The 27,579-nt window shown below is 42.1% G+C and overlaps 1 protein-coding gene across 3 annotated transcripts in view; it reads left to right on the top strand.

Annotated features, from left to right (window-relative positions):
• LOC144696982 (methylglutaconyl-CoA hydratase, mitochondrial-like) overlaps positions 1 to 23,618 on the top strand; it is a 97,460-nt gene extending 73,842 nt beyond the window's left edge. For all 3 annotated transcript variants that reach the window (XR_013580289.1, XM_078568732.1, XM_078568725.1), the window contains exons 4-5: positions 14,877 to 14,924; positions 20,170 to 23,618. Coding sequence is in view for 2 of the 3 variants with exons in the window: in XM_078568732.1 (XP_078424858.1) it covers positions 14,877 to 14,924; positions 20,170 to 20,247 (126 nt within the window). In the remaining variant the exon portion in view is untranslated. The remainder of the gene's footprint in view (positions 1 to 14,876; positions 14,925 to 20,169) is intronic.
• The last annotated feature ends 3,961 nt before the right edge of the window (positions 23,619 to 27,579 follow it).

Here is a 27,579-nt window from a genome sequence, read left to right as displayed (position 1 = left end):
CCGGGTATGTCCTGTCCAAAACACAGGATAAATCCAACCTGGCCGACTAACGCCGCATCAGTCTACTCTCAATCATCAGTAAACTGATGGAAAGGGTTATCAACAGTAGAATTAAGCGCCATTTGCTTAGCAATAATCTGCTCACTGATGCTCAGTTTGGGTTCTGTCAAGGTCACTCAGCTCCTGACCTCATTACAACCTTGGTTCAAACACGGACAAAAGAGCTGAACTCTAGAGGTGAGGTGAGAGTGACTGCCCTTAACATCAAGGCAGCATTTGACCAAGGGTGGCATCAAGGAGCCCCAGCAAAACTGAGGTCAATGGGAATCAGGGGGAAACCTCTCTGCTGCTTGGAGCCATACCTAGCACAAAGGAAGATGGTTGTGGTTGTTGGAGGTCAATCATCTCAGTTTCAGCACATCACTGCATGAGTTCCTCAGGGTAGTGTTCCAGGCCCAACCATCTTCAGCTGCTTCATCAATGACCTTCCTTCCGTCATAAGGTCAGAAGTGGGAATGTTCGCTGATGATTGCACAATACTCAGCACCATTCGCAACTTCTCAGATATCAAAGCACTCCATGTCTCAATACAACAAGACCTGGACAATATTCAGGCTTCGGCTGACAAGTGGCAAGTAACATTCACGCCACACAAGTTCCAGACAATGACCATCTCCAACAAGAGAGAATCTAATCATTGCCCCTTCACCTTCAATGGCATTACCATCACTGAATCCCCACTATCAACATCTTGGGGGTTACCATTGACCAGAAACTGAACTGGACTAGCCATATAAATACTGTGGCTACAAGAGCAGACCAGAGGCTAGGAATCCTGTGGCGAGTAATTCACCTCCTGATTCCCCAAAGCTTGTGTGCCATCTACAAGGCACAAGTCAGAAGTGTGATGGAATATTCTCTATTTGGCTGGATGAGTGCAGCTCCAAAGACACACAAGAACTTGACACTATCCAGGACAAAGCAGCCTGCTTGATTGACACCCCATCCACAAACATCCCCTCACTCCAACTCCGATGCACATCGGCAACAGTGTGTACCAACTACAAGATGCACTGCAGGAACCAAACCTCCTTAGACAGCACTTTCCAAACCCACGACTGCAACCATCTAGAAGGACAAGGGCAGCAGACACATGGGAACACCACCACCTGGAAGTTTCTCTCCAAGCCACTCACCATCCTGACTTGGAAATATATCACCATTCCTTCAGTGTCGCTAGGTCAAAATCCTGGAACTCCCTACCTAACCGCGCTGTGGGTGAACCTACACCACGTGGACTTCAGTGGTTCAAGAAGGCAGCTTATCACCACCTTCTCAAGGGCAATTAGGGTTGGGCAATAAATGCTGGCTCAGCCAGCAACGCCTACATCCCATGTATGAATAAAGTGGGCGTCTTTTTCACTGATGCTTGTGTTTGATGCATATCAAGTGGAGGAGCTCAGTAATTACCATCACGGACATATTGTTGATGCTTGACAACTAGCCACTTCTTTATTCATTTAGTGCTTGCTGTTGCTAATTCATGTAGTGAAAGTAGTTAATGAATCAATTAAATATTTGTCAAGGTTCTGCATCATAAACAACCCTGAATAGAAAAAATAGCCCTCCAGGCCCACTGAAGAATAGTGCTGGAAAATTGTTTTGGAATTAACTTACTGCTTATATGGGCAACTTTAACATTTAAGTCATTACACTCTCCAAAAAGAATCATTTGAACTTCACGAAAACAAACCTATGAACTATGCCTGCCTGACTTACACAGAATATACAGAATATTTTTAATGACTTGGAAGACCACAAACCATTGCCAATAGTAAATACCATGTAATTACAAATCAGTTGCCTAGCTAAACAATAATGTTCCCCAGAGGAAGGCCCAGAGCTTGATTGGCAGTTATGATGTGGCACCATTTGCCTGTCCATGCTTCTACTTTCTAGTTTCTTGGCCTTTTAGTGTACCATCACATTTATCTCATTAAAACAAGGTACCTGAAATTTATTAGAAAAACCATTTGTGACCACTTACAGAAGAATAACTTTGACCAAAAGGTATCCTGAATTCAAAAGCTCAATTTCAATTAACTAACCATAATCTTTCTGTACATTTCATTAGAATTGTATAATTATATTCCAATAATTATATTCTTGACGGAAGTGGCAGGGCATTAAAGGTCGATGTTTGATTATCAATCCAAGTCCCGTCTATTATGTGAATGTTAGCCTTGTTTACCTTGGAGCTAAGAGATTGGTTGACACAGGTGGTTAACACTGTAATTTTATCTCTGGGTACTAAGATTGAATCTAGCTTGGTCTGATATAATCATTTTATTCTGACTCTAACAAAACACTTCTTTAGTCCACTGCTTGTGGTCAGCATAGTGGCAAAATTGTACCCAATTTACTATTCTGTTAGGCCACAAGCATCAGTGGTGCACAAAAGAGTTAAAAAAGAAATCACATTCTTATAAGGTACATGTTTGTGTGGAGTGGAGGAAGCTTTACTCTTCAGAACTATCTTGTCCTTGACCAGGCGGCATTCAGTGCCAAAAACGGAACAAGCATTCTTTTACTTGATGAACAGAACCATTTCAAACATAACACCGTTGTAGATCCGAAGAATAATTAGACATTGAGTCCCATGATAATTGGGCTTGCCATTTTTAAAAAGAAATATAAAAAATTCACCTTTTGCATGTTCCACACGGAAATGGGCCATTTAGCCCAGCTGGTCCATGCCAGGGTTTATGCTCCACAAGGGCCTTCTCTCACTTCATCTAACCATATCAATGTAATCTTTTATTCTTTTGTCTCTCATCTGTTTATCTAGCTTCCCCTTAAATGTATCTATGCTATTTGCCTCAACTACTCTTTGTGGTAACAAGTTCCACTTCTAATCAATCTTTTGGTTGTCACGGACAAAGTTTGTTGGTTTTATTGTCCGAACCATCTTCCGCGCCTCTGCCCTCACACCTTCCTCTCCCTCCCAGAACCATGATAGGGTCCCCCTTGTCTTCACTTTTCACCCCACTAACCTCTGCATTCAAAGTATCATCCTCTGCCATTTCCACCAACTCCAGAATGATGCCACCACATCTTCCCTTCACCTCCCGCGTCTGCATTCCGTAGGGACTGTTCCCTCCAGGACAGCCTGGTCCACTCCTCCATCACCCCCAACACCTCATCCCCTTCCCACGGCACCTTCCCATGCAATTGCAGAAGATGCAACACCTGTCCCTTTACCTCCTCCCTTCTCATCGTCCAAGGGCCCAAACTCTCCTTTCAGGTGAAGCAGTGCTTCACTTGCACCTCCTTCAATTTGGTTTACTGCATTCGCTGCTCCTAATGTGGTCTCCTCTACATTGGAGAGACCAAACGCAGACTGGAGACCGCTTTGCGGAACACCTTTGGTCTGTCCGCAAGGATGACCTAGATCTTCCTGTCGCTAACCATTTTAGCACACCACCCTGCCCTCATGCCCACATGTCAGTCCATGGCCTGCTACAATGTTCCAGTGAAGCCCAAAGCAAATTGGAGGAACAGCACCTCATCTTCCGATTAGGTACTTTACAGCCTTCTGGACTTAACATTGAGTTCAACAACTTCAGACCCTGAACTCTCTCCTCCATCCTCACCCCTTTTTATCTCCTTTTTTTCAATATTCATTTTTATTTTTATTTTTTACCACTTATTTTTATTTTTATTTATTTTCATTTTTATTCATTGTTTTATCCCCACCTTTTATCCTATTTTTGATCTTTCATAGCAGGCCTGAGGTTTCTCAGATAAATTAATGCTTTAGCTAGAGTGGAAGTCTTGTAAAAGTAGAAAATTCTCAGTAAGCTGCAAAGTTTCTTGTAGTTGAATTGGCAGGAGGTCGACTCTCAGGTGAACTTGAGATTGGAAAAGGTTGGCGGAAGAGTCCTTCTCCCAGTTTCAAGCTATAGCTATATATTACCTTGGCTGCGTAATTGTTTTGTAGCTGGTTCAATGGCTTAGAAGGCGCTCCTGTTGGTGTCTATTTCAGAACAGCTTCTGCTGTTATATTTTGAAAGCAGGTAACAAACTACCTTACCCACATGACCTGTTACAAGTCCAAAGTCCTTTTCCAAATAAGGTAGCATGTTAGACCGGTAAACATTCTGTGTTGTGGTTTTATACACCCTGAGAGTTTCAGATAGCCAAGGTCTTTGTGTTTGGGATGACGTGTTATCACAATACAATGAAAGGTCAGTGAGATCCATTTCATATTCGTCTAGCACCCATTGAGTTCTGATGTCTCCATTACCCATGATCCTTTCTATTGATGGCCCATGCTTAACAAAAGGAATGTGCGAATTTCACAAGTGGTTGTGATTGTCCATATTTTAATTAGATATTTGCTTGAGTTTCAGGACTGTCTGGACCTTGATATTGCCAAATCACATGATATGCTATAGCTATCTTAAACAGTTTTTGGTATCCACTTTTTAAAAATATAGCTTTAAAGTTCGCATTATCATCATGCCTGTACTGGGCATGACAGTGACTATATTGTATTCATGGCCCCTAGTTGTTTCCCCCAACAAATGGAAACATCTCCCCCATGTCTACTCTATCAAACCCTTTCATAATCCGAAAGACCGCTAACAGATCATACTTTAGCCTTGTCTTTTCTAAACAAACAATTCCCAGCCTGTTTGATATTTTCTGCTATGCATAAGCTTTCAATTCTGGTAATATTGAATACAATGTCAAATCAGATATAAGGAGAGGAAATAAAGATTGGATTGAGAGGTGAAAGAGATAGAAAAAGTAAAAACATGTTTTTATTCACAATATTAAAATCTGAAGGAATGAGACTCCACACATCTGTAGCAATTAAATTTCAGTGCCAGAGAAGTTGTTTGGAAGTAATTAAGACATACCAAACCCTAAAAGAATACTTAGACTGGAATGGTCTGGAAAGCTTTATCTGCATGAGGTAAATACAGAACTTTACACTGTTCAATATATTTGAATTGCAAGCCAGTAAATTATGTTGAGTGCTGTTGGCCTCACTGTTATTTTACTGCAATATCTAGCCTGTTAACTGTTAAATCACTTATAAGCCAGATGGTGAACTAGGAAACCAGAAGCCAATTTTTCTTTACTTAATACAAGATTTATTTACAGAATGCAACATTGCATATATCTACCTCTTCCCTAACCAACACCCAGTGCTTTGGAAGTCTTTCTTTATATGTGCTCAAGATAATTAATCAATCAATACCCCCCACTTTTTCACACAACACGTGGTTTGAGTCTGGAATGTACTGCCTGGAAGTGTGGTGGAGACGGGTTCAATCAAAGCATTCAAGAGGGCATTAGATGATTATTTGAATGGAAACAATGTGCAGAGGTATGAAGAAAAGGCAAGGCAATGGCACTAGGTCATAATGCTCATTTGGAGAGCCAGTGCAGACACAATGGGCCAAATGGCCTTCTTCTGTGCCATTAAAATTTTGTGATTCTATGACCTGTTTATCCGTAACCTTAACAATACAATTAACATAACATTAACATCCTATTATATTATATTTCCCTTTTTAAATATAGGAATTAGATCAGTTATCTGCCAGCCCTCTGACCCTATTCCATTTTCTAATCCATCTGGACATGGGGATTTATCCTCTTTACGTTTGATTAATTTATCTATGGTCTCCTCCCTTTCTATGTTAACAGTTGTTATATCTACTTTGATCACTTCTAATATTATGCCTGTCATGTTTGTCCCCCTGGTAAATACAGGCAAAGTAACTATTCAATATTTTGCTGTCATTAACTTTGTTATCTTTGGTAACTTTAATCAGTAGGCAGCATCTGTAAGCAATCATACAGGTTAAATTAAATTATAATGGATAAATGAAGAATTCAAAGTGGAGATTTAAAAGGGGGAATTTTAACTCTCAAGGATGAGTGGGTTGGGTACGGTTGGGAAGGTAAAAACCGTAAAATTCTCAAATTTAATCCCAACATACCTCAGTTTCTGGCATTAACAGGAGTGCTTTTGGCTTTGAAAGAGTAAAGTGCTTGCCTGAGGAAGTCGATTATGATCACAGGTGGCCGCAGTCACAGCCTGGAGACACCAAATCTGGACAGTAAAATTTAATTAGGCAATCAAGTTGAAATTGAACAGTCTCATCCACTATATTTTCTAATGAGTTTCACGTGTTGTGATTTTCCCTCAACTCCACACCACAGCTTGGAAACCCGCCTATCTGTTAGCATCAGGTAATAGTACTTGTAAATGTCAATTAATTTATTTTTCAACTTGGCAAAAAGTAAAATTAACTCTGGTGAGTGGAATTTTCCAGCCCTTATCCAGATTGATGACAGAGGTAACAATCAAGTCAGGAATAAAAATATTTTCTAGATCCAATGGTGGGAAAATACCATGAAAATATCAGTGAATGTTAGCCATTTTAATGACTTTTTCCTTCATTTTTTAAAAATTGTATTTATGCTGACTTGCACAGAAGCAGAGCACTACTTAGCAGTGGTGACTGATTACCTTAGAAGCTGGAGAATTGCTTTGATGCCTGAATCTTGTCACAGTGAATGGACCTTATTATAGCCTGAAGAATGCAATTTCGTTGTATAGGAACCAATAAATGCTCCTGATAGCATTAAGTTTAAAACAAAATCACCATTTTAAATAAAAACAGAAAATGCTGGAAACACTCGTGATCTGTGGAGAGAGGAACATAGGTTTAATGCTTTAGGTTGATGACCCTTTATCAGAACCAATTTAAATATTTATTTAACAGGTAGATAAAGTTCAGGTTTCTGAGAAAAAGCCTGTGAACTAGCATAAAAGGAAGTAAACACCAAAGCCCTAATTTCTGAGGCACTGCCAATGCTTTAAAATCTTTGCTGGGAGCCTGCGAACATGTGCAACAGTTTGGCTGCACCCTATTTTGGAAAGTTGATATTCTGTGGGAAAATGAAACTGTTACCAGCATGCGTGAGCCTCATTTTGGATTCAGTTTTTGTTTAAATTAGGTCATGAGCAGAATTCCCAGCTGTGAGCAAGGGACCACCCACTGCATGCTGCAAACCCTTTGTGGAGTCTAACCTGCTTAAGCAGGCCCCTTAAAGATATGTTTATGGGCAAAGTTTTGTCTTGTGCTTCATGTTCAATGTTGCACAATTTTGCCTTGTGCATTAGTCTTTTTGAAGCTTTGCCATTTTTACTGGGCACTGACATTTTTGAATTTTTGTGGTCTTTTGTTGCTAATGCTTTCCTTCAATATTTGTACTTGCTATGTGTATTTAAATGACACCACACAAAGTGCTGAAGAGATTATTTGCTAAATCCCAAATGTATCACATGCTTCAGATGAGGAAGCAGGGTCATTAGGAACCATCAAAGCAGGCGCAATGATACCTGAGGTCTTCTGTCTGAACCCATCACAATCCTGGAAACTGCAATTATGAACTCCTCCACCTGCACCTAGACATGTGAGAAGAGACCAATCTTCATTGCATCTGCTTCACAAAACACATTTCTACCATCTGCTGCAGAATGTGACAATGCCAGAAACAAGGAGGATGGCTGTTTCTGTGAAATGGAAGTTTACCACAAAAAGGATTTGGTAATGCATTACACTTAAGTAGTGTGTTTCAAATTAAAGTGGAATCACATAGGTTAACAATTCTCCACACAGTTGTATGTTACAACCACTGAAACAAAGAGGAGCTTCTATATTAATGAGTCAGTCATTGCCTAGGGACAGTAGTTAATTTGTTATTTCAGGCATCCCACAAGTACCCACACTTATCGCTGTTAGAATGACCTATTCATTTGATCCTAGGCTGGGTGCCTGCTGAGAATCCACTTTTGTGGGTGGGGGTGGGTGATGAGGGGATAAGATAGCTGGTTTTATTGAAAGCCTGTTGGTTAATCAGTGAACTGAGTAGTTGGAGGGACAGTCCACCCACTTCCTATAGTCCAAAGGAACAAAAGGAGAGAATACCACAGTCATGCTCATTCAGGATAATGTACTGAGAAAAAGGTCTGGGTATCGTATTGTAAGACAGGATATGAGGGAATGAGTTAGAGTTAAGTAAAGGTTAGTGGCTACAATATTTGGCTATATAGCCCAATAGTTTCAGCGCTCTGAGTGCCAATTTAGTACCAAAATCGTGTCCTCACCACTTCTGCTCCTTTTGATTGTTGATGGCAGCTGTCTATCAATTCAAGGATGACGTCTACTCAGGTTTTTGAGTTTCTGCCATGAGTCTTCATGTAACTAAACAGGCTGATTCTTGACCCACAGATCTTTGGACACATGGGGCAGGACATCCCACAAGATAATAAGATCTTGTGTAACCCACGCCAACATGGTGAGGATGTTAGCGGGGTGTTACGATCATGCAGCAGAAGTATGCAGGGTAGGCAGATTGTGATGTCAGGCAGTGCAGACTTGACACCAGCACTACCATTTTGGACATTGCTGTTCTAGTGAACACCCTTTCTTAAACACGCACAGCTAAACTTGTATTCAGAAGCCTGAAAGACTATCCCCCACAAGCCCCACTCCAATAGTTCTATTTAAATGAATCATCATCAACTTTTAGGTTAATTGCTGCTTACTTTCCACTACCTCTGTTTGAGTCTGTGAAAGTGGGTTATTTGGGGAGTTGCTTACAGCTACAGATTTCCTTCCCTAAAGGACATTAGTGAAGCCTGCAGGGGAGTTATGTGGCATGTGGGGAAGGTATTAGCTCTGACTGCAAGTTCCCTGGACACACCATTTGCTCACAGTCTTGGGTGCCATAGTAGCTGTCCACCTTGGGCTGTAGCATGACAGGAAGATGGTGCAGAGGCAGCATAGAAGAAGACAAGCTTCTCCAGAGGAAGGAGGGAGAGAAGGGCTCTCTCAGCAGAAGGTCTTATCAAATTTAGCTCTTCCAGTAGCACTTTTCTTATCTCTACCTAAGCTAGGAATAGTGTCTGTGTCTTCTGTGCTTTGCAAGGAGATGCTCACAGAACTCTGCCAGTTCTTGGGATTAGACCTGAAGCCTCAGAGCAGGGTGAGGACGGTGCTCCAGATGATGATGATCCAGAATTTCTACATGCTGGGATACTTCCATTACTCCTCTCCACAAACCAACCACATGTGGCCAACATGCATATAATGGGAGAAACACTGCCAAAGAAACATCATTGAGATGGTTGGAGTACTGAAACAAAGGTTTGCTGCCTCAACTGCTTCAGAGAGGTCCTCAAGTACTCATTGGAGCAGGTGTTTCGATCATGATGGCCTGCTGCATTCTCCACAACCTAGCCATCATGAGGTACAGCCTTTGCTGCCACCAGTTTGGTGATCACTTCAGGAGGAAGACGAGAAAGTGGGGAGGAGGTAGCCAGTACATTCACATTCTGGATGGGCTGTCTGTGAATGCTAATTTGACTCCAGTTCCCACGAATACAGATACACGTTGTCCACCATTGCAGGGCTGATGGAAAGCTGCTGACTTTCACTGAGCGATACTGCAGATGGCCTGCCAGGATGACCTCAAGTGCTCTGGCCTAGAAAGCCCAGCTTTGGATTGCACCACCTTGGTGTAGGTAGCAGCATCTGGGCTGGCTGGCTGACAGGCTAGAAGGGCAATGACACGGTGACAGAGTTGAGAGCATGAATGTTGTCATCCTGAGAAAGGACAGCCAATTCACACTGCACAGAGTCAATGCCATTCCCTGGTGTGGAACTTCAGTAATGCTAAAAAATCTGTTCGAAGCCAAATTGACCACTCATATCTGCAGCAGTGATGGCAGCAGACTGAGGCCACATGGCAACACGCTGAGGTTTCATGACTTCATTCTGAGCTTCCACTGTAGCATTTAGATGTTGGTGTCTGCTTTTGCTGCAGTGGAATGTTGGAAGCTGAGACATTGGCCATCAGATGGTTACCATATTCATGCTGGAAAGGATGGTCTCCAACCTCTGTGCAAAACTTTGCGCCAAATTGGAACCAAACTCCTCCATACTCCTTGACTGACAGCAGGCTTTCTGGCAGGCTAGCCCATGCATGGTTTGTGTGTGCTTGCCCATCAGACGTTTTCTGTATGCTGCCCTTTTGAAGTGCTCACCTGAGTTCTCTGCAGAACTCTTCTGTGATCTCGCCCTCCAAGGAGCTGGCACCCATGCAATTCTTTCCTTCTGTCCTGGCTGCAGTCAACTCGTGTCTAATGACTCACCACATGCAGATTCTGCCTCTATGCTATCCTTTAAATTTTGCTCAGTGCCAGTATCTCAGCTGGTATGAAAGTGTCAGATCAAATTACTGTGTTTCTTCTTCATTCATCTCTTCTTCTAGACCTTCATTCTCCTGCACCACTGCAGCAGTGGTCAGGCGGCAGTTCTTGGGTGTCAGAAAGCATACAGGTGCAAGGGCAGAACTGGGGTGAAGGAAGTGAGGGGAAGCAAGAAGTGCATGGTTAGACCATCTGTAACTTGTAAAAGATAACACATTACAGAATGAGGGTGAAATTGGATGTGAGAAGATGGATTAGGCAGAAACATACCATGTTCTTTAATGATTTCATCCCTGCTGCTGACCTCAGTGATGGCCCCCCCCAATTATTTCCAGCACCGTCTTCTTCATTGGGGTGAGCACATACAGTTCACCCTGATGGTTAGCTGCTGCTGTCACCTATTATGGGCCACCTTGTCCTGCAAAAGGAGAGGAAAAAGTATAGTGCAATGTATTTTGGAGATGTGCCAACCACAGTTGAAGATTTGGCATTGTGTGGAAGTTGTGACATCTGTGTGACTTGTGGCAGTGATAACTGTGTAAGGGTGGGCAAGATGAGGTTATGAAAGTGAAGTTGAGTCCTGGTTGATAGAGATCATTAGTAGATGAGTGAAGGGGTTGTGGTGAATGGATCAGTGTGTGAGGCTAGCAGCACAGTATGTAGAATATGGCATGTGAGGATGTATTCACTGGCCTTGGCCACTTATGTGAGGTCATTGAATGTTTTTTGGCACTGCATATAGGTCTTTGGAGCTAGCCTTCTGGCATTGACCGCAACAGCTGCCTGCTTCCATAGTGTTATCAGTGTCTGTCTGTCTCCTAGCCCCTGAGTGAAGAACACCTGTATCCTCCTAAACAGCAATGCCTCCAGTGAGGTATAAGAGAATCTGGGGCAAGCTGTCTGACCTATTACTCTATTTTTGCATGTTCTTCCTGGTCTTCAACTCTTTGACCAGTTCCAGCTCCTGTTGCAGCCAGAAAGCCTTTAAGAGGTTTAGTCTGATTTTAGGTGGTGTTAACCTCACACTAATTTGAACCACCTGCTGAGGTGTGTAGCCACTGGGCTGCACACCACAATCATTATAATTAACGTGCAACATAACATTTGTGTGCCACCTACATCATTTTGGGTGTGGGGCTTTCATGCATTGCGATCTCCTCACGTAATTTTTGGGGCTATCCAAGGTAACCCCTAATGAGTTTGATTATGGGCGGAATCATCCCAGATTTACACGGGAGTGGAAAAAGATGTTTTGCCTGCCGACCACAGTGGTGGGTTTTCGTGCTATATCATCTGCTTCCCGCCTCACTAATTATTCAGCCACAGGAAACATACCGTCTCGCTGGTGGGTGGCCTCTAAATCACCCGTCATGCCATTACCTTACCATTTCTCACTCCGGATGCCATATCTAAACTCCAAGTTACACAGCACACGGTTCTCAGTGCTTGCAGCCCAGAATGCTCCAGTGAAGAAAAGGCCCTGAAAGCCAATTAAGAGTTCAGTGACCCATCACCGGAATGCCTTTTGGAGGCCTGCCATGATGTCCTCCACCCCCGCTCTAGCGGCAGGAGATCCAGCAATCTTACCACTCTGGCTTGGGAGGCAGTGGTCAGTGCCAATGCTGCACAGAAGAGGTTGCTCATCCAATGCAGAAAGAGAATGAATGATGTCATCCGTGCCATCAGGGTAAGGCAACCATCTCATCACTCCACACTCACACACTCACAAGCCCATCACACATTCAGTAGCATCTCACTCACTGCCAGCTCACACACACCCTCATATCTCCATCTGGCCTCATCTCTGGAGACTGCCTCCTCAGCCCTCACCATCTTGAGGCCACTTGCACAGATCAACAGGTGCCCCCATACAGACCCTGGGATACCCCCTTCCCCAGTACAGCCTTTGCCCTGCAGCCTCTTCCTTTGCCTGAGGCCCCTTCTCCCCCTTCCCCAAGCAAGCCCTAGCCTGCCCCCGACCTGCCCACCCAATAGGCAGAAGATTCCGCACCTGGGATAATTACAGTTCAAAATGTTTGTTTAATTGGGTTAGACCTAGAAGGGAGAGTTTTTGCACCATGGATGACCCATCTCTGGTTCTCGGTAGAGCCATGGTGTCTATCATTATGTCAATAATAGAAACTAAAAGCAGCTTTGTAAACATGGGCCAGGATTTTCCCTATGGCAGGCAGGCTGAGCGGGAGTGGGCGGGTGCAGAGCTGATCGCTGCCCACGATCGGCTCCGCATTGCCATTTTACACGGGCAGGCCAATTAAGGCCTGCCTGACATAATACACGGCCAGTAGCGCTCAGCACTACCTGTGCAGGCAGGGGGAAGAGGGAGAACCAGGGCCAACGCAGTGCAGCAATCTCCCTGAGGCAGCTCTGTGCCTCGGAGATTGAATGAATATTAAAATAATGAAAGAAAAGATTCAAACGTTTATTTAAGCATGTCCCCTCATGTGACTGTGTCACATGAGTGGGGACATGTTTTTATATTTGTGGAAATTTATTTATTTGTTTAATAAAAGCTTCAGGAAACCTCATCCTGCCCTTGGATGAGGTTTCCTGAAAAACGCGAAGGCCGCTTGGGCTTTTCGCCTGCCATCCAACCTTAAGGTTGGATGGGCAGCGTTCACAAGTGGCTCAATTGATTTCTTAATGGCCTTAATAGGCCGTTTACATTTCGGCGGCCACGCAGCCAACTCCGGCGCACGCCTGCCAAATGAAATATCGTAATGGCGCGCGATGACGGGACGCACGCCCAACATCATTGCGTGTCATTTTACACATCGGCGTGTCGGGCCCGCCCCTGCACGCTGACTGGAAAATTCTGCCCATGGGAGTTGTTTTGTGGACACGGAGTCAAGAGAGAAGACAATTACATCTATTAGAAATATAAATTATTCATACGGGTTACAGAATCAAAGAGTTTTGTTGAAGGTAAAATAATTTGTTTGCCTTTCTGTTTCAGACCTTCCCAAAGCATGCCATGTTGTCTTACAGATAGGCTGTGGGGGTAGAATGTTCTTTTGTTTAAGTTATCTGGGTGTTTGCTCAGAAAGCAGACAATTGCAGCTTTGTTTTGGTGTAAACTGCACCTCGCTGGATTGAGAGAATCAAAAGGGGATGATTGTTAGTTAGGCTTGCACTTTAAGCAGAGAACATATTAACTATTGATCACTGCACGGAATGCGGGTGGGGCTCAAGCTCAGTTTGGATTTCGTGAGGGAAAAAGTAGCTGGAAGATTTCCCTAGTTTGGAACCAGAGGAAGAAATCTGCAGTGCCCCTCACAGAGCCTTGTGGCAGAAAGCAGTCAGCAGAGTTAGCTTGGAAGCTATGAGAAGGCAGTTGGGTATCTGTCAGCAACCGACCAAGGAGCTGAGGCATCAGCTGTCATGAGGTATTAAATAAAAGTTTGAGAATTGCTTCTCCGATAAGCGAATGGGAGGATCCCCATAAAATATTACCTTGGAGAATAACTGGAGCACTGAGGAGAATTAAAGTGAATTCTGGGAAGCTGTAGCATACCTTGCGGATTGGTCCCTAAAGAAGTGAATGAACTTTCAAGATTGTTGTAGTGTATAAGGGAATTCTTGGGGGGGGGGAAGTAAAAGGCAGAACTGGGTTCATAGCATATGCAATTATAAACTATAGTGTTAAGTTAATAATGCTTGCTTTGTTCAATTCTAATATACAATTAAGTTTGTTTTTTTTAAAAATGTGAAATCTTGTGGTGTAGTTTTGTCAGTTAATTGCTGGGTATTCGGATTTCTCTTTAAACATTAATGCACCCTAGCAGGATCGGAACACTTATCTATTTTCCTTGACATATTTGTGAAATAAAACAGCTAACAATTTATATCTAGCCTCCATTCACTTTGTTTTTAGTCCTTTGACTGAAGGATTGTAAAAGTGCATGTGAAACACATGTGAAAGGCACATCTCCACTTCAAATAATAAGAAGGAACTGTTGTTACACTCACAAATTGCACTATTGTACAATTAGAAATTAAACATTACAGGTGCACTCCTGGAAGTAAAATGTGGAGATCATTTATGGGAATACCAGCATCTCTGAATCTGAGCAATATCTAAGGTAGACCCAGCATGAAGTTTTTATGCTACTGGACCTTTCCTCATCTCCCCAGGGACATGTGTCACATCATTCACAACTTAATTCACATCATGCCTTTACATAGAAATATGTCCCAAGGTGTTGCATCAAGCAAGTGACAGACACTGTACCTGAAAGAGCCAACCTTCTCACCACTCTCCCTGTGGAAGCCAGACTCTAAAACTGATGCTGGTTAGTATGTAGGCACAATATTTCTTGTAGGTGCCTTTTTTAGTCACAATTTTTGTTTGTAATTTGCACTGATGAAAATATGGCTCTCCTAGATGAGGTGCATTAAGACATATAATAGGTCAACAAGTATTCAGTAAAGAGTGCTACAATATTAGTTAACTTATGTGTTTACATTTCTGTTCATGAAGGTGGAATCTATCATAAAGATAGAAAATGTGATTATTGGTATAGCTTTCAAAAACTGTTGTCAACTATTTCCTTTCCAGGTCGATTTGAAAACTGGTTTAGCAATAGAAGAGGCCTGTTATGCTCAGGTATGAGTTTAAACATTATGTCTGTATTTGTATATGTATGTGTCATTCATATTTTAGCTGTGTACACCATTAAGATAAAGCAAACATTTTCCAATAATGTGTAATTACATAATAGAGAAGCACAACCAATTAATTGTGTTTCCAATGCTAACAGCATCCATGATGGCCATTGGGTGGTGCATGCAATGTATAGCTTTAGTTCTGACCCTAACAAATGCCAGTTATTTTCAGATTGTCAGAAAGCAATAGGAACCCAAAAGACCATTGATTTGGGAGCATCACAGACTTTTACACCCCCACAAACAACTTGGGATGAATTTTAAAGATTTTTATTGAATTCAAATTTCATCATCTGCCATGGTGGGATTCAAACCCAGGTCCCCAGAACAACACCCTGGGTCTCTGAAATACTAGTCCAATAAAAATACCACGATGCCACCGCCTCCCCTGTAAACTTGGATTGCGTACCAGCGTCATGCCAAGAAGCTCAACTGCTTTCAATTGAGTTGATTTCAGAGGCTTATGAAGACCTGATGGCAGGACAAAATACCAGACATTGAGGTGCTCACCTGAGCTGGCATGCCAAACATCCACACCATATTGAGACAGTCACAACTGAGTTAAGCTGGTCATGTAGCCAGAATGCCTGATACTCACTCACCAAAGCAAATCTTCTATGCAGAGCTTGAGTCTGGGGTGTGCTCTCATGGTGGTCAAAAGAAGCACTACAAGGACTCAAGGCTTCATTTAGGAGTTTTGATATTGACTTTGAGTCCTGGAAGAAGCTTGCCCAGAATCGCTGCAGCTGGCGCAATCAAATAAAAAGTGGTGAGACTTCCTTCAAAAACAAATGCATATCAGAGAAAGAGAGAAAATGCAAGGAGAGGAAATCCCAAGCCAGCAATTCATCCAAAGCTTAGTCATCTGCGGTACCCTGTCCTATTTGCAGCAGAACCTTCTGGGTGCAGATTGGCTTTAGCAGTCACCTACATACGTACTGGGAACTCTTATGAACACCCCGGATGAAGAACATGGTTATTTCGCCTCAAAGGACAAGCAAGATTTAATAGACTATTCAAATTAAATTTAATCCTCCTGATTTTATCATAAGAGTAGCATCCCATTAGAGGTATCGTCTGAGAAGAACAATTTACGTGAAACATCACAAGCTGTAGTCACAACAATGCTAATTTCAGATTAGAAATTGCTCTGATTTCTGAAGTTGGATCTGCCCTATATATCATTAAGTTGTATTAATATCAATAGCATTCATATTCTGTAATAGACTAGCAAAATAATATGCTATTAAACATCTTGAGATGCAGTGATTGGCATATTCCTAAAGTAGTTTTCAAGAAATGAAACTAATATTCCATGACTGATTTGAGGGTCCGAAAGTGCCATGGGGCAGGACAACCCCAAGAAGAGAGACACTACTGAGCAGCTAGTTCCAGAGCAGCATTGGCGGAGTACTAACAGTGGAGCACTCACCTTTGGCCAGGAATTATACATGACAGAAACTAACTGAGAGGACCAAGATAAAGAACAATTGTATTGTCATCCTGGGTTTGACTGAAACTTGGCATAATGGCTGCTGACACCTTGTGCCTTACTGAATCTTCTCCACCTGGCTATACATTTCACCACCTGCCTCGCCAAATCAAAACCGAGCTCCTTATCCGTGACCCCTTGAATTATTTTCTCTTTCTAGCATTTCATCCCGCTCCATTCTTCTAGTTTTTTCTTTACAATCCTCACTCTGTACTTTCCACACAAATCCCTCTCCTGTATTACCCCTTGATGTACCCTCCCTCAGCCTCTGAGTGATATCTCAACTTTAGTGATTTCAATCTCCATCTGAACTCACCTTGCACTCTTTCCTCTGATTTAATTACCTCCCTAGCCTCAATACCTTCACTGAATCCCCCACTATCAACATCCTGGGTGTTGCCATTGATCAGAAATTAAATGGACTAGCCTCATAAATACTGTGGCTACAAGAGCAGGCCAGAGGCTAGGAATTCTGAGGTGAGTAACTCACCTCCTGATTCCCCAAAGCCTGTCCACCATCTACAAGGCACAAATCAGGAGTGTGATGGAATACTCTCCATTTGCCTGGATGAGTGCAGCTCCAACAACATTCAAGAAGCTTGACACCATCCAGGACAAAACAGCCCACTTGATTGGCACCCCACCCACAAACATTCACTCCCTCCACCACCGACGCACAGTAACAGCAGTGTGTACCACCTACAAGATGCCCTGCAAGAACTCACCAAGGCTCCTTAGACAGCACCTTCCAAACCCACGATCACAGCCATCTAGAAGGACAAGGGCAGCAGGCTCATGGGAACACCACCACCTGGAAGTACCCCTCCAAGCCACTCATCATTCTGATGTGGAAATATATCATTGTTCCTTTACTGTTGCTGGGTCAAAATCCTGGAACTCCTTCCCTAATAGCACTGTGGGTGTACCTACACCACTTGGACTGCAGCAGTTCAAGAAGGCAGCTCACCACTCTCGCTTTTAGGGAATCCCCCTCGCCCGCACAGGGAGTGCATAGTGCTTCCCGCCGGTCATCATGCTGAGCGGGCCTTAATTGGCCCGCCCATGTAAAATGGCGGTGCGGCCCGCTTCGCTGGCAGGGATCGGCTCCGCGTCCGCCGGAGATTGGGTCAGGCCCACATGCCCGACAGGCAGAAAATTCTGCCCTATAAGCTAAAAGGATCACAAGGGGATGTAAATTCGATATGATCAGGGATGAAATATACCTCTGCTGGATTTACACCCCGAGTGTGAATGTAAGATCCCCCTCAAATTGTGCAGCAGGAATGCTGGGGATTGGGTGCTTTTTATGGCTCTCTTGTTAGGTGTTGAACTGACTTTCGGGTTGTCTCTAGGAATGATCCCAGACTCCACCTAGAATTCCACCCAGCTCACCCCTAATAGGTTTTGTTTTGAGCCTTAAGAAGTTGTCAAGATTAAAAGTAAAGTAGTTTATAGGGCAGGAAAGAAGCCGGGTCTATCTTTACATTCCAGGATGATCCTGAAGTGATGAATGTTTTTGGTAGAGAGCGAGACCCGATACTGTTCTATGTAATTCAGTCAGATTTGCCGCTGAATAGATAAACCAGATGTCTGCCATAATCTTTCAAATCTGCATATCTTGAACTCAAGGAAGTTGATATGTGAGCCCTACCGGGGGAAGAAACAGGATGGAAGAGATTAAAGGGTTTTTTCAGGATTGGAAAGGGGTAGTGGGATATGGGTGGTAAGAGAAATGAGGAATTGGTTGGAGATTGCCTTGTTTGCGATTAAGACCATGTGAGAAGAGAGGCAATTCAAGATAGCAAGGTCAATGGGCTGATTGTAGATGAACAGGAGAATTTGTATGGAAGGAGAGGTATATTTATTTATTTTTTAAATTCATGCCTGGGATGTGGGCATTGCTGGATAGGCCAGCATTTATTGCCCAACTCTAATTGCCTTTGAGAAGGTGGTGGTGAGCTGCCTTCTTGAACCCCTGCAGTCCATGTGGTGTAGGTACACCCACGGTGCTGTTAGGAAGGGAGTTCCAGGACTTTGACCCAGTGACAGTGAAGGAACGGCAATATATTTCCAAGTCAGGATGGTGAGTGGCTTGGAGGGAAACTTCCAAGTGATGGTGTTCCCATGTTTCTACTGCACTTGTCCTTCTAGGTGGTAGTGGTTGTGGGTTTGGAAGATGCTGTCTAATGAGGCTTGTTGAGTTCCTGCAGTGCATCTTGGAGATGGTACACACTGCTGCCACTGTGCACCTGAGGTGGAGTCAGTGACTGTTTGTGGATGGGGTGCCAATCAAGTGCACTGCTTTGTCCTGGATGGTGTCAAGCTTCTTGAGTGTTGTTGAAGCTGCACTCACCCGGACAAGTAGAGAGTATTCCATCACACTCCCAACTTGTACCTTGTAGATGTTGGACAGGCTTTGGGGAGTGAGGAGGAGAGTTACTTGCCACATGATTTCTAGCCTCTGATCTGCTCTTGTAGCCATAGTATTTATATGGCTAGTCCAGTTCAGCTTCGATCAATGGTAACCCCCAGGATGTTGGTAGTGGGGGATTCAGCGATGGTAATGCCATTGAATGTCAAGGGGCAATGGTTAGATTCTCTCTTGTTGGAGATGGTCATTGCCTGGCACTTGTGTGGCGCGAATATTACTTGCCACTTGTCAGCTGAAACCTCGCTGCGTTTGGACATGGATTGCCTCAGTATCTAAGGAGTCACAAATGGTGCTGAGTATTGTGTAATCATCATTACACCACCTTATTTTGTTGTCTATCCTTTTTTTAAAAATTGGTTTCGAACTAAGGGAAAGAAATAATATATTACAGAAATTCACAATACAGTGGGTGAACTGACTGCTGCAGTGTAAACTTACTTAACAAGTCAACACAGTTTGTCCAGAGATTTTGGAACAGATGATTCTTGGCTTTCACTCCGACCTAACCTGCCTGAAACTTGCCCAGTATGATTATAAAGGCCTATATATACAATTTTAAAAATGCAATACTTATCCCTTTTTACGGAATTTGAGAGAGACAGTTATCCATTGTTGAATAAGCATATATTGATGCTGTCTCTTAAACTGGTTTCCTTTATCGCTATCCTTCTGCATCTATATGGAGTTGGCAGAGTGGCAAAACAGACAACAAACAAGGCAGTATGTATGAGCAGCCGCATATATTCAGACCAAATTTTCGGGTTTGGGCATATTCACATTGATTTTGAAACAAGCAGATTGGCTTCAGTAGCTCTATAATGTTTGTGACACATTCCTTCCTAGAAAGTCACCTACAGCAGGAAATTGCATGAGGAGTGATCACATCATAATGGAATTGTTCTTGGCCATTATTTAGTGGAAAGTACTAAGAAGTCCAGAAAGCCAAACATTGACTCAGGATTCTCAATGAAAATGCAGGAAAAGGATGAAACAAAATTTCCCCAACAGCTGTATACTGAAATGAATTTCAGCTTTTTCACAAGATAATTATTAAATGTATTGTACTTGACATTATGTTATGTTAGGCTGTAAGCAAAAACATCCTTTGCAGTTGTGTTTGTAAATCATGAAGTAAACTATGCAAAGATCAGGATTGATAGCAGTATTTCAGCTCTCCAGAGTGTACCTCAGATTGCCGTTTTACTTTGTCCAGCAATCCAGTGAGCCTGAATTCAGAATCGTATTTTTTCTCTTAAATTGCAGGTGATTCCAACAAAAGACAGAATTGAAGGACTTAACGCTTTTAAAGAAAAACGACTGCCCCGATATACAGGGGAATGATAATAAGACATAGAGAAAAAGGAGTCTTTGGAATGGAAAAAAATAAATTCTGATTATGGTATTTTCAATCTGTTCTGTGTTCAGGAATGACTTCAAGAAATACTGATTAAGAGCCATAACGTGTATGATTTTGAATATTGTATTTTTATGGAAAATGTGCAGCATGCTGTGTTTTTCTGTACATTGAACATTTCCTACTGTATAATTCTTTTGCATTCATATTTTTATTTTTAAAACATACCAGTGAATGAGTAAGGTAAAACTTGTAGCCGACATCTGTATCCCTTGCAGTATTATTCTCCGCAATTATCCAAGAAACAGCATTCAGTATTTTCACAAGGGTGCATATACTACTTTTTTGTATTATTCCCTTCTTTCTTGACACAAGTCACCTAACACTTCTCCGCTTTGAACTTCATCTGCCACCGATCTGCCCACTCCAACGACTTATCTATGTCGTTTGAAGTTCTGTACAGTCCTCCTCATAGTTTACAATGCTTCCAACTTTTGTATCATTCTCAAACTTTGAAATTGGCCTCTGCACACCAAGATCTAGATCATTGATATATATCAGGAAAAGCAAGGGTCCCAATAGCGACCCCTGGGGAACTCCACAAACCTTCCTCCAGCCTAAAACATTAACCATTACCCCCTGTTTCCTATTACTCAGCCAATTTTGCATCCACGTTGCTACTGTCCCTTTTATTCCATGAGCTGTAATTTTTCTCACAAGTCTGTTGTGTGGCACTGTATCGAATGCCTTTTAAAAGTCCATGTACACCACATCAACAGCATTACCTTCATCAACCCTCTCTGTTATCTCTTTAAAAAACTCCAACAAATTAGTTAAACACGATTTCCCCTTTAGAAATCCATGCTGGCTCTTCCTAATCAATCCACATTTTTCCATGTGACTATTAATTCTCTCCCAAATAATTGTTTCAAGATGCTTCCCCACTACTGATGTTAAACTGACTGGTCTATAATTGCTGGGCTTATCCTTACAACCTCTTTTGAAGAAGGGTGTAATGTTTGCAATTCTCCAGTCCTCTGGCACCTCCCCTCAGTCTAGGGAAGACTGAAAGATTATGGCCATTGCCCCGAAATTTCCTCTCTTACTTCCTTCAGTATCCTTGGATGCATCTCATCTGGTCCAGGTGCTGTGTCAACTTTAAATACTGACAGTTTATCCAATACTTCCTCCCTATCAGTTTGTGCTATTGTCTTGGAAACAGGCATAAATGGGGAGCTGATGATTTGTTAATGGAATCCAACCACAGTAGTTTACAAAATAATAAAGAATTAGACAATCTTAGTTGCCAGATTTTAAATGCAGAGAACCTGAATGGGAAAATTGTTGAAAACTATTTAGTATCCCATATGATATTTTTTCAATTCTACTATGAAGAGTAGTGACTAAGCGGCACATCAAACAAAGTTCAATTCAGTTGTTTCACACAATTGTTGACAACTTCTTTTCTGCAGTCTGCTTCTAGAGCAGTTGTGTGAGTAATGATTTTTATTAGTTCATGATTGTGGAATTGAGCAAATTTCATTAAAGTCAGAAATTTATGTTAACATCTTTGCAATTTGAAGCCTATCAATGACTTGATGAATTAGTGCCTTGGGGAACCCATAGCATTTCTTCGTGTCTTTTCTAAATTTGAACAGATATCACCAGATATCACTGGTGCTGAATATGGATAGCAACTTATTCAAATAGTGAGTCCTAAGTGTAATTAAAATTGAAATATTGGTGCATTTAGAAAGTGATTAACACTGAGGTTATTTTGTTGTGTTAGCAAACAAAAAGGCATGTTGCTCAATTAGCAATTAGCATTGCTAATTCCAACGAGATATTAAGAGGGTATTTTTTGCCAAAGGGTGAAAATAGTGTTAAATGGGTACAATGCTAACAAGACTAGCCAGTTTGAAAGCCTGGATTAGCACACAATTTTGGTCCCAATTGCTGATTGCAATATTTTAACTTGCCTAGGGCTGCTAACCTGGAAACTTGCAGATTTAGCACTCTCGTGCTGCTTTGGTGCAAGTTTTTGTGGAGCAGTGCATGTGGTTTCCTCACAGCCACACCACTGAAAGTGTGGAGTGCTCTGGATAGCACACTGAGACACATTGCAGGATGACTCAGTGATCAAGGGAGAGGACACATAGATTCTCGGATGTGAGATTGGAGGTTCTGGTGGAGGAGGCGAATTGCTTTGTACCTGTAGAGTAAAAGCGTGCTGACTTGCCCTCCTTCTATTCCTGTCCCTTACACTTTCAGCAGCTGATACAGCTCTACCTAGTCTCGTCTTCCTCCCATTCCTTGCCCAGACCAATGGGTGAAAAAGCTGGATGCCCATGCCCAAGCACTTTCTTTCTCCTGTTGACTCCTATTAGGAGCCCAAAAAGGACGATTAGCACAATGCTTTTTTTTAGTTAAAGCCCTCAGAGCTTTTCCAGAATAAATGTTGCTTGAGTGTTGGCGAAGTTTTGGCAAAGTGCCCCTAAAAGTCAACTGATGTGTTTCAGAGGTCCTCTTCAGAATTCCAGTAGCAATGAAACTTGAAATGGTGAGTACCCTTTAAGTAGCGCTTGAAATTGACTTCAAAGACTTGTTTACTCCCAAACAACAGTTAGTAGAGGGCATATAGAACAACGCCAGCCACCAAAATGCCATGCAGCCTCTTTAATGAATGCTAGCTGGCATTTTTAGTGGTAATCCGGGTGGCCATTCCTAGTGCTGCCTTTAGCTCCTTTACTGAGATGGCTTCTTGTATTAAATGTATTAGCTGTTAGTTTAGATATGTCAAGAATGCAATTCAGCCACTGAAATCTAAATCAATAATTTTTTTACAAGAATATGTTGTTGCAAAGTTGTATATTTATGCATTTATCATCCGCTGGAAGGAAAAAACATCAGTTGACTTTGGGCCAATGTTATTTCCCTGTGCCAGCTGTGGAAAGGACTGTGCCACTCACGAATCAGCCTCAACAGACAATGGTCTTTATAGAAGTGACATGCATTCTGGGCGCAGTCCATCATCTCCTGAGATGGATGGATGCCAATAATAATAATCCAGGCCTTGTACATCAGCAAATATTTCAGTCACAGTGTTACTGCACATCATATTATTTAACCCATGCAACAATTTACTTCTCACTTTGCAAGGTTCTAACTAATTGCCTTCTGATCTCCACAGGTAAATTTCTACATTGAATCAGAAATCTGTAATTTCCCTTAACTGGATTCAAATATGTATTATTGCATTTATGACTGAGTAATGAATTCAAAATCATTTTGGACTGTGAATTTATATATGAAGACAAGGTTTCTCCTGCAAACAAATGTAAATTAAAGTTTGTAGCATGGTTTTAACATGGCCTAAAGATTGCCCATTGGAAAGCAAATTTCTCTTGATCTTTTAAAGCACTGCAGAACATCTAAAGGGCTAAAGTTAATTTCATCAAATGGGAAGCTGTCTTCATGGCAGTTGCCTTCTTAAATTTATAAATTTTATAAAATGTTGAAGGCAGATGCTCAAGCCAACAGTCTAGTTCATCAGTTCCTTGAAATATATTTGGCATTGTTAAAGCATAAAGGTACCATGTGGGAGTTTGATTCTGTGTAATCAGTTCAGCCCTGCTGCATTCATTCCATGATGCTTGTCCTGCTGTTCCCAAAACTGTTCTCAACATTTTCTAGTTCTACACAGATATTAGCAGCAAAATTTAAAACCTGGATTAAAGCCTACCGCAGCATTTGAATTCTCGCCCTTTATGAGCCTGGAGTAGATTCACACCTAGCACTAGCTCACATCAGGAAAGAAAGCTAACCCAAAAATACAGCCAAGTTCAGAACAAGTCATGTATTTGTACACTATACAATGTCTAACCTTCACAAGGCCACTGCATAGATATCAGAAACAAACTTCTTGCACAGAACTGAGAGTTTTGGCATTCAGCCTCATTACTGCAACACCTTTCATTTTAATGGAAACAAATCTAGGTGAAGGAAGAACATGTGCTTCCTATTTGCTCTTAACTTGGCTCTCAAAGGCTTTTTCCCCATAAAGAGTAGTGTTTAGAGTCACGTATTCTAACTTAACATTAGGATAATTTTTCATATTCCTATGAACTCTTGATAGTCACACAAACTTTAACTGCATGCTTTAATTGAGCAATGGTAATTGGTAACATATCTTCTAGGTAGATATAATTTGAAAATTCTTCAAAATTAGGGAGTAAATAATAGATATCTGGAAGGCAGCAATATAAATAAGGAATTTAAATCACAAATCAAAAATAAAGTTAGAATGATTTCTATCTGTTAGAAATTAGATTACACGTTGAAGGCCATGGTATCTTGTGTGTGTATGTAACTCTTTCTCAACCCCATCCCTGCAATCAAATTCTATTATTCTTGCATGGTTTGAAACATCTTGGCATGAATGGCTTTCTCTGGATCGTGTTTGAGATACAGATCGATTTGGGCTGTGGATTTGTAGGAAAAAGTGGAAATTGTTGTCGGGAGGAAAGGCTGCAATCTAGATTAGCCTGTCATCGAGTACTCTGAGTTAGCCTCATGGCAGACATGTTTTTTGTCAAAACTTCTCACAATGAAGAGCTGATGAAGAGGTTAGTGACAATTAAACATGGTACATGGCACTAGATATGAAAATCTCAAATATCCAGATGGCTGGTAGGTTGCAAACCTTATGTAGGTACTTTCACCATACTGAAGCCACATGTTCACTGAGTAAACAGAAGGCCAGGCATGCATGCTTCTATATCAACAATTCAGTGTCTATGATTACTGGAAGCAGTGAGGCAAGCAAATGCTGCTGAAGCTTTATATCTTCAAAACACGTAACCAAGGCTATAGTGTGCTGCGAAGCATGGTAGCCAAGCTCTCATGTGTTATGATAATTTGCATTGCTCAAGACGCTGCTTACGAGAAGTTTGTTGAACAGTGTCCATTAGCAAATTGTCAAACCAGTGCTTGTAAAATATCCAAAGCGTTTTAAGCACGCTTTGAAGCCAAGGTGGATCCACCATGACTGGCTACAAGTTTGGAATAAAGTCAACTAAGAGTAACCCGACCCCCTGAAAGAAAACTGATTAACAAAGCACCAGGCTATTGTTGCCTATTGACAGTGTGGCTCACCAATAGAACCGAAAAGTATGGTGTTGTCAGTTGGGTATGAGGTTCTTTCCATCTGAATCTAGGTAACACTGCAAACCAATGGCCTACGGGAGAATTGTCCTCATTGGACAAGCAGCAGAACATTTACAGGTACTCTGCATTTGGAGGCAGCTTGGTTTATATTGGTTAACTAGCAGAATGCCCTTTGCACATTTGGCAGTCTGTTAACCTGCTTGTCAATTCTGTGGATGTGTAGAAGTGTTTGTTCCCGCTGGACATTAAATGTGCACATCATATTGGACAAACTGGAACCCTCAGCCTGTGTAGATTTCTTTCCAGCTTGATTGGGAAACTCCAATATGCTGAGTGGTTTCCATGGCAGAGCCAAAAAATTACTAAGACAATCAAGTGTTGCATTGTCAGAGCCTTAGAAGGTGAAAGGATTGATTTCTCAAGAACTTCCCACCAAACATGACATCATGGTTGTGGTGAGGAACAAAATGTGGGGAAAAGCCCAAGAATAACTTTTCTTAAAGCAATGTTACAAACTCATCACTTATCTATCAACAAAAAGTATGGAGCTGACAATAGGTGCTGTTGACATTTGCCTGACAGCAGTGGCACTAGAAGACATGATTAGACAGATGCAGTTTTAATTTGCAGAATATTGCTCCATTAGTAATTTTAGTCATTGTTTCCAGTTGTTTGAAGTGTTCTGGGCACTTTGCCATACATCTAACCACATCCTCTTAATATTCAGTATACTCATGCTGGTGAACTTTTGCTCCATATTAAAGTGAATTATGCATATTTAAAAACAAAATATTTTAACAGTAATTTTACTGAGCCATAGTTCCCCCAATCGTATTTTAAAGCCATTTTTACTCAAACATGAAAATAATCAAGTTGTACTGGTACACAAGAATCCCTTTGAAATTAACTGTGTTACTCCATCTCCAGGTCAGGTGCAGCATCAGACACAACAGTCGAGCTTGAATCTCTACCATTCAATTGCATGGAAAATGACATGTTGTGTCTTGCAGCCTAAAGTGACCTACTTATATTACATATACATCAGGTCTGGCCCTTGGTATGGTTGACCAGAGATTAGCGACTTTTCCAGTCCTGGTTGATGATCTTAGTATTTCAATACAAAAGAAAAAATTAATACTATCTGGAGCTAGAGTTTTTTTTCCTCAAGGTGAGCTGGATTTTAGCCAGGATACCACTAAGCCCCCAGTATTTTCTCCTTGAGATACAAGTTTACTTTATAAGGTTGGTGTACAAGCTGACTCCCATTCCATTGTTTTGTACCTTCTCAGTAATAGTGTTTCTTCTTTATTGGGCAGACATTGCTGTGCATAACAATCATTTATAGAGTCATGGGGTGAGATGTAATGTCCTCCCCCCTGGCAAGTTTGGTGGTGGGGGGGCATTTAATCAGGTAAGAGGGTTGGGAGTGAGAACCCCATCTCCTTCCTGCCTCCCAATTAAGCCCATGGCAGGAAGGCTCGTGGATGGCATTCCCACCCTGCAGACAATTGGAGCCCTTACGTGGGCAATTAATGCCCACTTAGGCGCATCATCCTACCACCGTTAGTATTAACCCAGTGCCGGGCAGGGGATTCACCATGCGGGAAGCACCACAAGCGAACTTGTGCAGGATTGCTAACAGGATCTCAGGGGGTGCCTAAAATCAAAGGCTTTCAATGCCTGATTGAGGGATCCACATGAAGAAGATTGGGGAGCACGGGGGTGGGTACCTGCTGAGAGCCACCCCCCTGTCCTTGCTGCCAACCATCCTCCCCCTTCCCCTGCAACCCTGTTTCGTTGTGTAGTTGGGATCTATATGGAATTCTTTGGGGCTTGTCTATTCACCCAAAGTAAGCTGCTCAAGACTATAGTTTCTTAAAACCATTACTCTTTATTTATAACTACGATGTATATATTGGGACCTCTGTACAAGGTTGGAACTTCTGCTCCTTCCAGATCGCTTTCTCTTGGTCATGTGATGTTACATCATTATTATATCAGCATCAGGTGCTGCTGATGTTAAACCTTTACATCTCCCCCCACCCCTTCCAAGTCATTGTTCCTATCATATTTACATCCTCCTACATTTCCCCCAAAGTCTCAGGATTAGTCTCTGAGGCTCCTTGACCAAACTCCCTGATCTTGTTCTGATC

The sequence above is a fragment of the Cetorhinus maximus genome, chromosome 2, assembly GCF_964194155.1.
Source record: "Cetorhinus maximus chromosome 2, sCetMax3.hap1.1, whole genome shotgun sequence".
NCBI lineage: Eukaryota > Metazoa > Chordata > Chondrichthyes > Lamniformes > Cetorhinidae > Cetorhinus > Cetorhinus maximus.
Note: the sequence above shows the minus strand (reverse complement) of the source record. Positions and strands in the feature narration are given on the sequence as shown.